Below are 12125 nucleotides of genomic sequence, written 5' to 3' on the forward strand. Positions count from 1 at the left end.
TGTCTGTCCACCACAGTGAATAAAGTGCAAAAGTTCACATCACACCTTTTGAGACCGTTAAACTCCCTCCCTGAGTTTGTGTGTGTGTGTGTGTGTGTGTGTGTGTGTGACAGCAGAAAACAGAAACATAACCCTTCGTTTCCTGTGACTCAGACCGCCTGCTAGGACACTAACCTGAAAGGAATCCAGGGGGATTTCTGTCGCCTGCAGCCCTGTAACGGACTGGGCTAAATGTTTGTACGATCACATGGGAACACCTCTCCATTCAGAAATAAACCTGCCCCGCTGTGCACGTGCAGTACCTTCAGATGGAACCTTTAACGTCGGAAAATTCAGGTCAAAACTAAATGAGAGTGTAACATACAATGGCAAACAGTCCATCACTCTGAACAACGCTTGTTTTCTGTGCGCCCTGGAGTCTGGAAGTGACTTCGCGTGTAATCACCCACACTCCACGCATTTTTGTTTATGCGCCGTACAAAAACTTCCTCTTTTCAAACGTTTCATTAAGTGATATTCGGTTTAGTCATTCAGTCAATAAACTTCACTTCCTTGTGCCCCGGCACTCGACCGCAACTGCGATGATTAAGGCACGGTGAGTCACGGACGCACCAGTGTATTATTTATACACCGTATATAAAGACTCAAAGCACAGTAGCCCGTCTAAGAGTAGTTTTGTGCAGACGGGACGTTACTTAAAAATCCACACATGGATCTGCTTCCGACACAGAAAGGCAATTTTTTAAGGGACGAAACGTCTCCTGAGGTCAAGGCCATAGTGCCTTTTCACGGTCCTGTTTAATTTATTTCAAAACATAAATGACAATGTGCTTGGAAAAATGCATGTGAGGCTTAGGCTACAACACATGGGGGGAAACTGAAGTCCTTGATGGATTAAGAAAGATAGCGTTAAAAAGACTAAATAGATTGCAGCCAATTAAAGGTATAACTACATGGCAACCTCCACGGAAGACTCCCATATCGTGCAAATGCACTCGAAATATAGCAAGTCAAATAAATAAATATATAAATACATAAACCTTGCGGTCTTCCATTATTGCACTTGGAGACAACAGGGGTATATTCCATGTCTAAATTATCATTTGTCGGGCTACTGTGCTTTAAGTCTTTATATACGGTGTATAAATAATACACTGGTGCGTCCCTGACTCACCGTGCCTTAATCATCAGTACAAATATTCAGAAATTTGATACTTTTTTTCAGAAAAATTTCTTGCGTGCTTGTGTTTACAGGCAATTTTTAAAGCATGAGCAACACAGTAAAAAATGCCCACCACTTCCTAAAAATCTAACGCATTTCTTCTTTGGTGGCGTACAGAATTGACCTAAGGGAACTAAAAAAAACATACTTCTTCCCCAGTGCATTTTTCCCTGCCCTTAAATAATCTCATATGTTTTAAGACGGTGCTGGACTGAGTCACGGGAAACAAGGAAAGTAAAGAGGAAACAAACACGTGCTCTTTGTAGATACACGATGATTAACACGCGTGACTAATGCCTATGGAATAAACGATCAAGGGGAGCAGGGTTTTTGAAATGCGTTGACTTTCCTCTGCTCCGTTCTAGCTCCGCGACTCGAGTTTGCTGCCTGGCTCTCCAAAGTGTCATGTATAGAGACCTCTATTGGACTAAAATGCGAACTGCGTTTTTCCTCTCTACTGCCGATACCTCAGTTTTGAAATGTGAAATTGTAGATCAGATAGACTGACGCCAGCCATTCGTTTAACTTCATCCAGTGGTGTATATGAAGTCTCCTTTTCAATTATTTATTTTTCTTCAAAAATAATGTTCTAAAAGAGTAATCAGTAGATCTATTTCCAGACACAAAACTTTTTTTTTGCTTTCAATGACCACATCAATGGATCATGAGCCCCCCTTTCAAACAAAAAAACACACACACACACACACACGCACACACACACACACACACACACACACACACACACACACACACACACACACACACAGACACACATTTAGACACATAGACACATGCAAATTAAAAAGCATAAGGTTTGTAAGGTTATAAGTACAATTCCCCACGGGCATCTATTCCCATCTCCTATCCCTTTTTATCTATGACCATAAAGTTATTCTCATGTCGCAATTCTAGGCTGTACACACAACTGTAAGTATTTTGAATATTCAGTATTCAGTATTTTGAATATACTCTTTATACAGTGCCTCCTTGAAAGAATGTGAACCCCATGAGCAGTTATGCATTTTCTGTTGTTTTAGCATGATTTTTCAATTTTTTCATCACCAATTTTCCATAGATTAAATGTCAGGTTTATGTTTATCAATTGCATGTACTTGTTTGGAGTTTGTGTGAGTAGTCAAAAAACTACATGAAACATGGAATTAGTGTATGTGCAAAAGTAACTGCACCCCCAGCTGCATTGGTGAACTCAAGTAGGTAACAGATTTGGTGAAACATATTTGGCTGCCTAATTAGTCAATTAAGCAAACCAATCAAATTAGACATCCTTAGGAAAAGGGTTGGGCAACACAAATTAAAAGAGAGAGGAAACCAACCAAACTACTGTAGTGCCAAGGTTTACCCACACAGATCAACAATGCCGAGAGGAAAGGAGATATCCGAGGACATCAGGAAGAAGGTACTGACAGCCCATCAGTCTTGGGAAAGCTATAAGACCATCTCCAAAAGATTCCAGCTCCATCCATCCACTGTAAGAGAAATAGTTTACAAATGGAGGGTGTTCAACATGGCCGCATCTCTGCCTAGAAGTGGACGCCCATCAAGAAGACCATCACCAAGAAGCACAAGAAGAATAATAAATCAGGTAAAAGCCAACCCACACATCACCTCTAAAGAATTGCGGACCTCTCTGGCAGCATCTGGGGTAAATGTTCATGCGTCTACTATCAGACAAACGTTGAATAGACATTACATTCATGGTCGGGTTGCTAGAAGGAAGTCTCTGCTCTCAAAAAAGAACAAAGCTGCCCGTTTCAACTTTGCCAGAGAGCACTTCTGGAAGTCCATTCTCTGGACAGAATTGTCCAAAATAAAATTATTTGGTCACGATCAAAAGAAGAGAGAAAAGCAACAATTTTCGTCTAATTTATTATTCTTAATTTATTATTCTTCTGGTGCTTCTTGGTGATGGTCTTGATGGGCGTCCACTTTTAGGCAGAGATGCGGTCTTGTTGAATGGCCTCCATTTGTAAATGGGCTGTCAGTACCTTCTTCCTGATGTCCTCGGATATCTCCTTTCCTATCGGCATTGTTGATCTGTGTGGTACACCTTGGCATTACAGTAGTTTGGTTGGTGTCCTCTCTCTTTTAATTTGTGTTGCCCAACCCTAAGGATGTCTCATTTGATTGATTTGCCTAATTGACTAATTAAGCACCTAAATATGTTTCAACGAATCTGTTACCTACTTGACTTCACCAATGCAGCTAGGGGTTCATTTACTTTTGCACACAAACTAATTTTTTGGCTCACACAATTCCCTCCAAACAAGTACATGCAATTGATAAACATAAACTTGACATTTCATTTATGGAAAATTGGTGATGAAAAAATTGAAAAATCTTGGTAAAACAACAGAAAATTCATAACTGCTCATGGGGTGTGTGTGTGTGTGTATGTGTATTAGACTGCAGGATTAGGCCTATAGTCTGAATGTTTGTGTGTGCTGTGTACTGATTTACTCATTGTCTTTGTTACTGTATCTAACTCTTGTTCAGTCGGGGTGTCCATGCAGGCTGAGGGGAAAAGGAAGTGTCTCCATGACAACGAAGGTTATCTGCATCCTCCATGTGCTTCCTGTGGAGGTGAGTGAGGTATTAGGCGGCAGGGCGCGTCGGCCAAGACACTGCACTGATAGATGAAGAGAGGGAGGGAGAGAGAGAGAGACTGAGAGTGGGAGACCAAGCAGACAGGAACATTCAGACGCTACAAACACACAGTGCTATTTTCTCATATCTCTCCGTGTGTGTGAGTGTGTGTGTGAGAGTGTTTGTGTGTCACTGTGTCAGCCCCGTCAGCTTTTCACTGGAAGAGATGAGCGCCATGGCAGGATGGCACTGACATGCCCCAGAGTGAGGGCACGGAGGGTATTGCCCGCTGTTTGGCTCTGGGTGGTCGGCTGGGCACTGGCGGTGGCATCAGCAAACCCGCCACCGACGCGCCAGGAGAAAGCCTACAGCTTCGGGAGAAGCTTCCTGGGCCTGGATAAGTGCAACGCGTGCGTGGGCACCTCCATATGCAAGAAGCTCTTCAAGGAGGACATACGGTAAGAGACGCTCGAGGTCCAGGATGGGATCAGGGAGACCTCATGCTTCCTCTAGGTTTTGCACAAACTTTTAAAGGGTAGATAAGTACTTCAGCTCTGAATTCAGGTCGACTTGTCATTACACATAATTTTCTCTGAGATTGATTCTCACAAATGCACTGGTAAGTAATATCAGCACCAACACTGTATTTGTTTACCTTGAGGCTGTAGAAGTGCATTAATCCCAGGGAACAACACGTGGTCCACATGACAGCAATCTAAGTTGTACAAACATGTAGCACAACAGAGCAGTTCACCAAGACGTGGTTAAAATGATTTAACCAGCATTTGGCAAGTTAACAGTAAAGAATGATCAGAAATGGCGCCTTCTACACCTTAAGTACAAAGTGTTCAATAACCCATGAAATTTGTTGGAGTTGTAGTTACAGGAAGTTTCCTGACCGCTGTGTACATTTGGGAAGTCTAGGGGGATACCAGGAGTCGTTGGTCACAGCATAAGAGGATAAGACAGGATGTTTGACCAAGCTTGGTTTATTGTTAGCATGCAAATACCAAAAACACCTGCTGCCCCCGGCTTATGAGTGCGTCTGGCTGTTTTTACGAAGGTGCCTTTATCCATCTTAACCTCATTTGTCAGTGAGCTGGGTTGTGAGGGCTTTCCACCCACCTCAGAGTCCTTCCGTCTCTGCAAACATGATGAGTAAACACTAACAAACAAACAAACAAACAAACAGACAACAGTACACAAACAGAGCATAACAATGTTGTAACACATATTGAACTGATCCAAAATGCAGAGCAGCAAACACATGTTGGTTTATATTTAAGTCTAACATTGTTATTTCAAATGAAAAGACTCACCTCCACTTAGTCACTGTGGAATCACGTGTGTGCTAGCGCAAAGCTGCTCATTTGAAGAAATATTTAATACTGAAGTCTAAAATAACTGTAAAAAGCTCACTTTTATTATTCCCAAGCAAGACCAACTGGATCTTTTAAACATCTAGAATTTTGAGCAAGACACACTGTAGTGTGATCTTTTTTAAACTTCTTTCTTTATTTCTTCCTTCAGATGTGAGGAGACAGGAATTATGTCTGCTTGTTGGTATTAATGAAGCTGTAATGTGCAATGTAATAGCAGGTTATAATGACTTTATAACAGGTCTGTTATTGATAACATTATGAGCTGAAAGAGGTCATAGGTTGAAAAGGTAGGTTAAGTTGACGTCTCTGCCTTTCTCAGCTTTGACAGATGGCTGTCCTCTCACCTGGAACTCCCGAGGGCCAGCCGACAGAGTTACCAAGGCAACCTGACAGACGACTCGGAGACCTGGCGGCCAGTGGTCCTGTCGCGACTGCTGTCTGCACAGCGCCACCTGCTGTCTGACCGCAGCATCTGCAGCTCGGCCGGCCGACCCCCCACCTGCAGCATCGAGGTCGCGCTCAGGGCCACGCCCCGCTTCCAGAGCTGGGCTCGCTCACACCTGCTCCTCCCCAGCATGGTGCAGGTGGGCCTCAGGGGGGAGGGGAGGAGGAGAGCAGGACATCTTTCTCATGATTGTAGTTTTATTTGTCTTTGAGAGGAGGTTGGATAAGTGATGGACCGAAACAAAGAGCTACAAACATTCAGCGTGTAATAGTAGTAGTAGAGAGGAAAAGTGTAAGGCTACAGCCAAGAACTACAATCATTCAGCATGTCAACTTTTGTTATGATCAGAGACTCCTATTGTCTTTAACAAGACAGGATAAGGATCCCAGTAAAGAAATGAATATGCCGTGTCAGGTAATGTCATGTTAAGTCATTTTATTTAATCCACAGGGCCTACATCTATCTGTATGTATATTATTCACACCATCTGTTGAACTGCTGATTTTATAACCCTTTGATTCCATGAACTTTTAAGTGGGAAGTACAGTCATTATTGACCCCACACAAATGTCAGGTCTCACCCAGAGGTCATTTGGACACAGTGTAGCTGTGAAGGGGCTGAGGTGCTTGTAAGACCTTGCACAGGTGGATTAACACCAGCCCTAACCTCCTCTGCTCTTTGTGCCTTCTCCCCAGGGTCTCTCCGCCCCTCTTCTTCGCTGCCCGTCTCAGCGGCTATTAGACCGTGTGGTGCGGCGCTACGCCGAGGTGCTGGACGTGGGCAGCGTGCAGATGAAGCACTTCAGTGACAGGGACAAGCTCCGCCTGCTCTACACGCTGGCTGTCAATCAACACCCACTCATGCTGCAGGTGTGACAGGGGAGGCAGACAATTAGCCCCCACATTCATTCAGCGCGTCGGCAGCACTGTCATTACACAGTGAATAGGCTCTCCTGAGAACCTGTCAGGCGGTGAAAAAATGACAATCGCACAATAGTCCTCCAAAGAAAGAGAACTTTCGGAGGTACAGTGAAGGACGCAAGCTGTCTAATATGTAGTAAATAACAATTTGTCTACATATTAGACATATAAGACAATTTTTCATTTAAAATATTAAGTGACAGTAACAAACAATTGGCAGCAGTAGGGCTGCCAAGTAACACCTTTTTTTAATTTAAGACAACTATCAACTACCATGCCTACCCTTCACTTACTACTACTGCCTCCAAAATTCTACTACATATTCCAAAAGAAGACACAGCTGATACCAACATACAAACACACATAATTGTTTTCATCATACACAACACTACTGACTACTCACTTACTTACTACTGACTTTTTGGCTATTTAACATTTGTCTCAGCACCTCAGTAACACATGGAGAATATTTACTGTTACCAACCAATAAGTACAGCTAGCCAAGTATCCTTCTTTGTGTGTTTAGCATTTTAAAAACATCCCAAGCTTATGTGATTTTAATCATATCAAGCTACATTTTAGCCGAATATCTGCTCCAGCAGACATTTTGATCAGTAGCACATGATAAATAGGCCACCTACTACACCCCTGCCATGGTACTTCCTGTTTTGAACGCACCTCACTTCCTCTCTGCCCACAGATGTTTCCTGGCACTGAGGGATGGCCGTTTCCACGCTACCACGGCGCCTGTGGTCGGCTGGTGGTATGGGCGGGCTCACGACACCTCAGTGCTCTTTACTCCGCCCCCCTGGAGGAGCGGGCTGACGCGGCCTATCAGCTCCTGAACATCGCCCAGGGCCTGGGCACCAACAGCCTACGCTTCAGGCTCTACTACACCGATGCGACGGAGGACATGTTCGGTCTGGCCGAGGACGGTCGCGTGCTCGTGATGGATGCTAGCGGCCTGGGAGTCATCGACCTGCAGGAAGGTAGGATGAGCAAGGAGACTGCAGGAGATATGGCTGCTGTGGAAGAAAAAGGTGGCACTTGAGTCGGTTGAGTGGTGAGGCTGAAGAGGAAAACAGTGTACAGGCTACCTGAAGATAAAGATCGTTAGGTTGAGGCTGAATGGTGGGCAATGTTCCCATCACTTCTTATTATGCCTGAAATAATACTGTTAAAAGAACCTTGTGTATTGTTGTGGAACTGTTCTATTTTCTTTACCCTCTAGCAAAGTCAAGCCAGTCATTTGACTTTAAAATGTAGTTACATTTTGTCCTTTCATTAACCATCTGCTGAAATTCAAATTCTTTTCAACAGTTTGAAAGAGTGAGTTAACTTTGTTGCTAAACCAGGCAGTGGCAGCAAGGTCAACACAGAGTACCAATACGAACACATGAAATATGCAAATCTCAACTCCAGATGAGAAACAGTGCAGAACTGTTGAATAGAATGTGTCAGGTGAGGGTGAAACATCTTAGAACGATGAAAGACAAGCAGAGAAATGGACTTTGGAAGAAATGCATCACAAGAGTTCGGTGAACTTAGGGCAGTGTTACAATTTGGCATTTCACACTGTATCAAACAAACAGTCAGTCAGTGGGCATTTTAGCCATACCTGTTATACACATAACTGACACAATACCATAGGCCTGACCAACTTACCCTTGTTTCTGCCGTTTGGCCAGAAGTCTCCCCGGACTACAGCAGTAACACACCATGCCCAATACCCCCGGTTCTTTGCAGGTGGGGGTCATTATGGTCATTCTTTAGTCGAGGCTTAGCAAGATGTCTGCCAACAAGTGAAAGAGGTGGAGTGAAAACGGCCTTTTGAAGAGTGCAAGCTCCATACAAACAAGTTGAATGTACATACTCACACATATACAGCACATGAGCCAAACACACACACCTAGCATGGCTGGGCTCTTGACATTTACACCCTAATGACTGTCAGCATTACTCAACAGGGCCCCCCGATTCCTCAGAAAATCATATCATCTTTAATGGTTTGTTTAAAGGCGGATATGAAGGTCACCTTGAAAATGAATTAAATATTAAACAGAATGCCACAAGGACCCACAAACTCAGATTTCTAGGGTGCATGAGCTTCAGATAAAATGCGTATGAACAGCAATGGATCTGATGGAATAAGCAAATTGTAACAGTATGACAGGAATCTCTATAACAGTTTTCATGTCAGCCAGTAGCACAATTACCTGGATAAACAAATTATAGTGTGGTCTTTTTGTTTTTTATCCTTTTTTCGTAAATGCTACAGTTGTTCCTCACTTTGTATTTAAAAAATATAGTCCGAAACATATCTTGACATTTCATTACAATATGAGTTTTGACAACACAGCCAGAAATTAATAATTTAGTAATGTGGAAAATGATTGATCAGCTTGTTTCCGTCTTTCAAACAGCTCATCTAATGAATCTCTGCTAGCAACACAGAACATAGTGACAGACAACCTTTTGACAGGCATGGTTTGATGTCTACCCTTTGATGTCTTGATTTGATTCAGAGTTGACATTAAAGTTCAAGTGCACAACCGAAAAAGCCACTGTTCAGTGACAAATTCTACAACGTTCAATTGTTAGAGCTCATTGGAAAGGCTTAATGACTGGCAAGAAATAAACCAGTGCAGATTTTTAATTCATAAACCTCCTTTACCCTCATTCAAACCCAGGGTTTCCCCCCGATGGCCGCGACACAAATCCAGCCAATCAGACGACGGATGTGTTCTCCTGCCTGAGCGGTTCCTGTGAGAGACCACCTCCCTGTTCTGAAGTGCGTCCCTCACAGAGCTTCGCCCTCCTGTGCAGGAACATTCTTCCGCGCCTGCTGCCCTCCAGGGACCTGTGGCCTCCGCGCCTGCCCAGCCCGGCAGCACGAGAGCTGGCCACGTGCGCTGATGCCAGCCGGCCTGACAGGGAGGTCACCCAAGCGGCACGCTCCCTGATGGACATCCTCAGGACCATGAGGCCCTGTAGCCCTCGCTATGGATACAGATACCCAGAATGCATCTACAATAACAGATTCTGAGAAAGAAGGGGCAGGGCCAGTTGACTTGAACTGGCATCAACGGCAGGAAGGAAAGCCACAAGGAATAATTTCTTGTAAAGGGGGGTGGGTGTCGGGGAGAGTGTGGGAGAAAAAAAAAAAACATGGGCCATATCAGACTTGTAGATAAGACTTTTTTTTTGTTAAATGTCAGAAAGAGACATTAAGCTTGCGTTTGTCAATAACACTTTCAAAATCATAATGTAATCACAAGTCAGCCATAATTGAACACTCAACACAGGAGAGTGGATTTCAGTAATAAAGACAACTTTGTTTAATAACGCATAAAACATCCTTCAAACAATAAAACAATCTTACCGAGGGTTTTCTGTACAACGCTTGCTAAGCAGTTTTATTTATATATAGAAAACGTAAGAGGAGAAAATGCTCAAAATGACATTGCTCCTTAAAATTTAATGGCAGGTACTCTGAAAAAAATAACAGCATTCCATCAACAAATACTTTCAAGCAATAAATATGCATTTATAAATAGTGTAAATTTACAACAAGATTAGAAACAAAACAAAAATCACAAATTAAAGTTTATTTCTTAGTCTATGTGCAACCCATTGTTCTTTGTGACGTGGCTGTTATCTTTTTTTCTCTTATTTTGTAATTTTTATTCCCCTAAGAAACAAAAAACATAAGACAGGTGAACATAAAAGCTGTAAAAAATTATACCACCTAACCTTTCACATTACAGAATTTTTTTGAAACTTTTTTTGTATTTTTTTTTTGTTGCCCAAAGAGACTTTAAATCTTCTATCTACCATACAAAATACCAGCTAGGCTAGTACTCATTTCACAGAGAAAATGAGATTCAATACGAAAAAAAAAAAAATGAAATCATGTATCAGCCCATACATGGAGTACAACTAAAAAACAAAACAAAAAGAAGAAAAAAAGAAAGAAAAACAAAACGGAGAAAAAGGGGTCAAGTCAGTAGTCTTTGAGTGATGTTGCCAGTTGTGACATAATATATACAAAACCTTTATTTTCAGTATTTTTGTCCATTTTTCTCAAAGTCTTTTTTTTCCTCTTAAAGAAATTGAGCTGAACCAGCCAGAAACAGTCCTGGAGACCGGTAAGAGAGAGAGAGACAGAAAAAGAAAGACGAGAGAGACAGACAGACAGATAGATAGATTGATAGAGAGAAAGAGAGAAAGAAGAGGGAGAACAGGGTCTACCCCCTGCTTGACGGGTGGACGCTGCACTCTTGGCAGGTTGCATAGACAAGTATCTCTCAGCCAGCAGCCTCGAGGGGGGTGGGGTGGGCCCCGAGCAGGGCCGTGGTGGTGGTAGTGGTTGGATGGGGGGCCATGGGTGGTGGTTTAAGGGGAGGTGGAGGGTTGGGGGGGATGATGACTGGGCCAGGTGGAGGCAAGGTGGGCGATCGGTTGGGTTTGTGGGTGGTTAAGGGTCCGCTACAGAAACCAGTGGTGTGGAGCTGGGTCACTTTTCCTGAATATCAGAAACGGCTTCATTTAAAAGTTCCTGGGCGTTACTATTGTCCTCAGAACCAGAAAATGTTAATGTCAAGATGAGGGCGAGGGCAGAGGAGGTGCCTGGATGAGAGAGAGGGAGAGAGAGATCAAAAAAATATATATATTACTCGAACAATGCAAGAGTCCCCATTGGTGCACAACAGCAAATGTAACACAGATGTTGATTACTAACATTGAGTGACAAAGGCTTTGATGACTAAACTCAGTAGCAATATTACTGAGGCCTGACTAATGTGGGGTAAGGATCGGGGTTCAAAGCATCCTTATGTGTGGATCATGCAAAGGATGATTCACCAACGTGGGCTAGTCATGGTTGGAATGACTTGCAGATGTGAGCTAGGCAACAGTCACAGTGACTTGCCAGTTTTAAACTGGACTGGTCATAGACTTAGTAGGACTTGCCAAGTAAGAACCGCTAATTGGAAGGGTCATAGGAGGATGGCTCAGCTGAAGGTAACTGGTCACCGGATGAAACGTGAACAGGGAATACACCGGATTATGTGCTAATCTGACCTTCCGATGACCTGAATGACTCAACTAATCTTCATACATTCATTCAGACAGGTCCAAGAGGCTCCATCCTCTCCACACACGAAAGAAAATCGTTTCAATACATCTTACAACTTTAACCTTATATCTTCTAAAGATGGTACATTTAGTGATTGTTATTCTGCTACGATCAAAGGGTGTCAGACATGTTACTGGTAATCCTAAATGGGTATAAAGGCATTCATGTAAGGTGGTCATATGTCAAATCTATTGTGAGTGAAACACTTCCTAAGTCTTAAGTATGAACTAGAATGTGAGTGACACAAACTGGTCATGGAGTGACAGTATGAATTTATAGACTGGATAACCAACACCTAAATTGGATTACCTACTAATGTGATCGTCATAAAGTGGGAAACTTCCTAATGTGAACGGGTCAGAAACTGGGTGATTTAATGATTGGGAACTGGTTGTAAACTATGTAATGTGAACT

General features: G+C 42.9%; 2 protein-coding genes across 4 annotated transcripts in view; one reads left to right on the plus strand and one right to left on the minus strand.

Annotated features, from left to right (window-relative positions):
• Window positions 1-4069: 4069 nt before the first annotated feature.
• dipk2b (divergent protein kinase domain 2B) lies at window positions 4070-9622 on the plus strand (the record flags this gene model as incomplete). Its single annotated transcript, XM_080839406.1, has 5 exons — window positions 4070-4284; window positions 5528-5792; window positions 6350-6523; window positions 7275-7563; window positions 9265-9622. 5 exons carry the CDS (start codon window positions 4070-4072, stop codon window positions 9618-9620), a joined length of 1299 nt encoding a protein of 432 aa, XP_080695532.1. The 3' UTR covers window positions 9621-9622.
• Window positions 9623-9884: 262 nt separating this feature from the next.
• The window catches only part of kdm6a (lysine (K)-specific demethylase 6A), a 66283-nt gene continuing 64042 nt past the window's right edge, over window positions 9885-12125 (minus strand). For all 3 annotated transcript variants that reach the window (XM_080838310.1, XM_080838309.1, XM_080838308.1), the window contains one exon: window positions 9885-11203. In XM_080838310.1, coding sequence (XP_080694436.1) covers window positions 11174-11203 — 30 coding nt within the window. In that variant the 3' untranslated portion in view covers window positions 9885-11173. The remainder of the gene's footprint in view (window positions 11204-12125) is intronic.

The sequence above is a fragment of the Sprattus sprattus genome, assembly GCF_963457725.1.
Source record: "Sprattus sprattus genome assembly, chromosome: 5".
In the NCBI taxonomy this organism is placed as follows: Eukaryota; Metazoa; Chordata; class Actinopteri; order Clupeiformes; family Clupeidae; genus Sprattus; species Sprattus sprattus.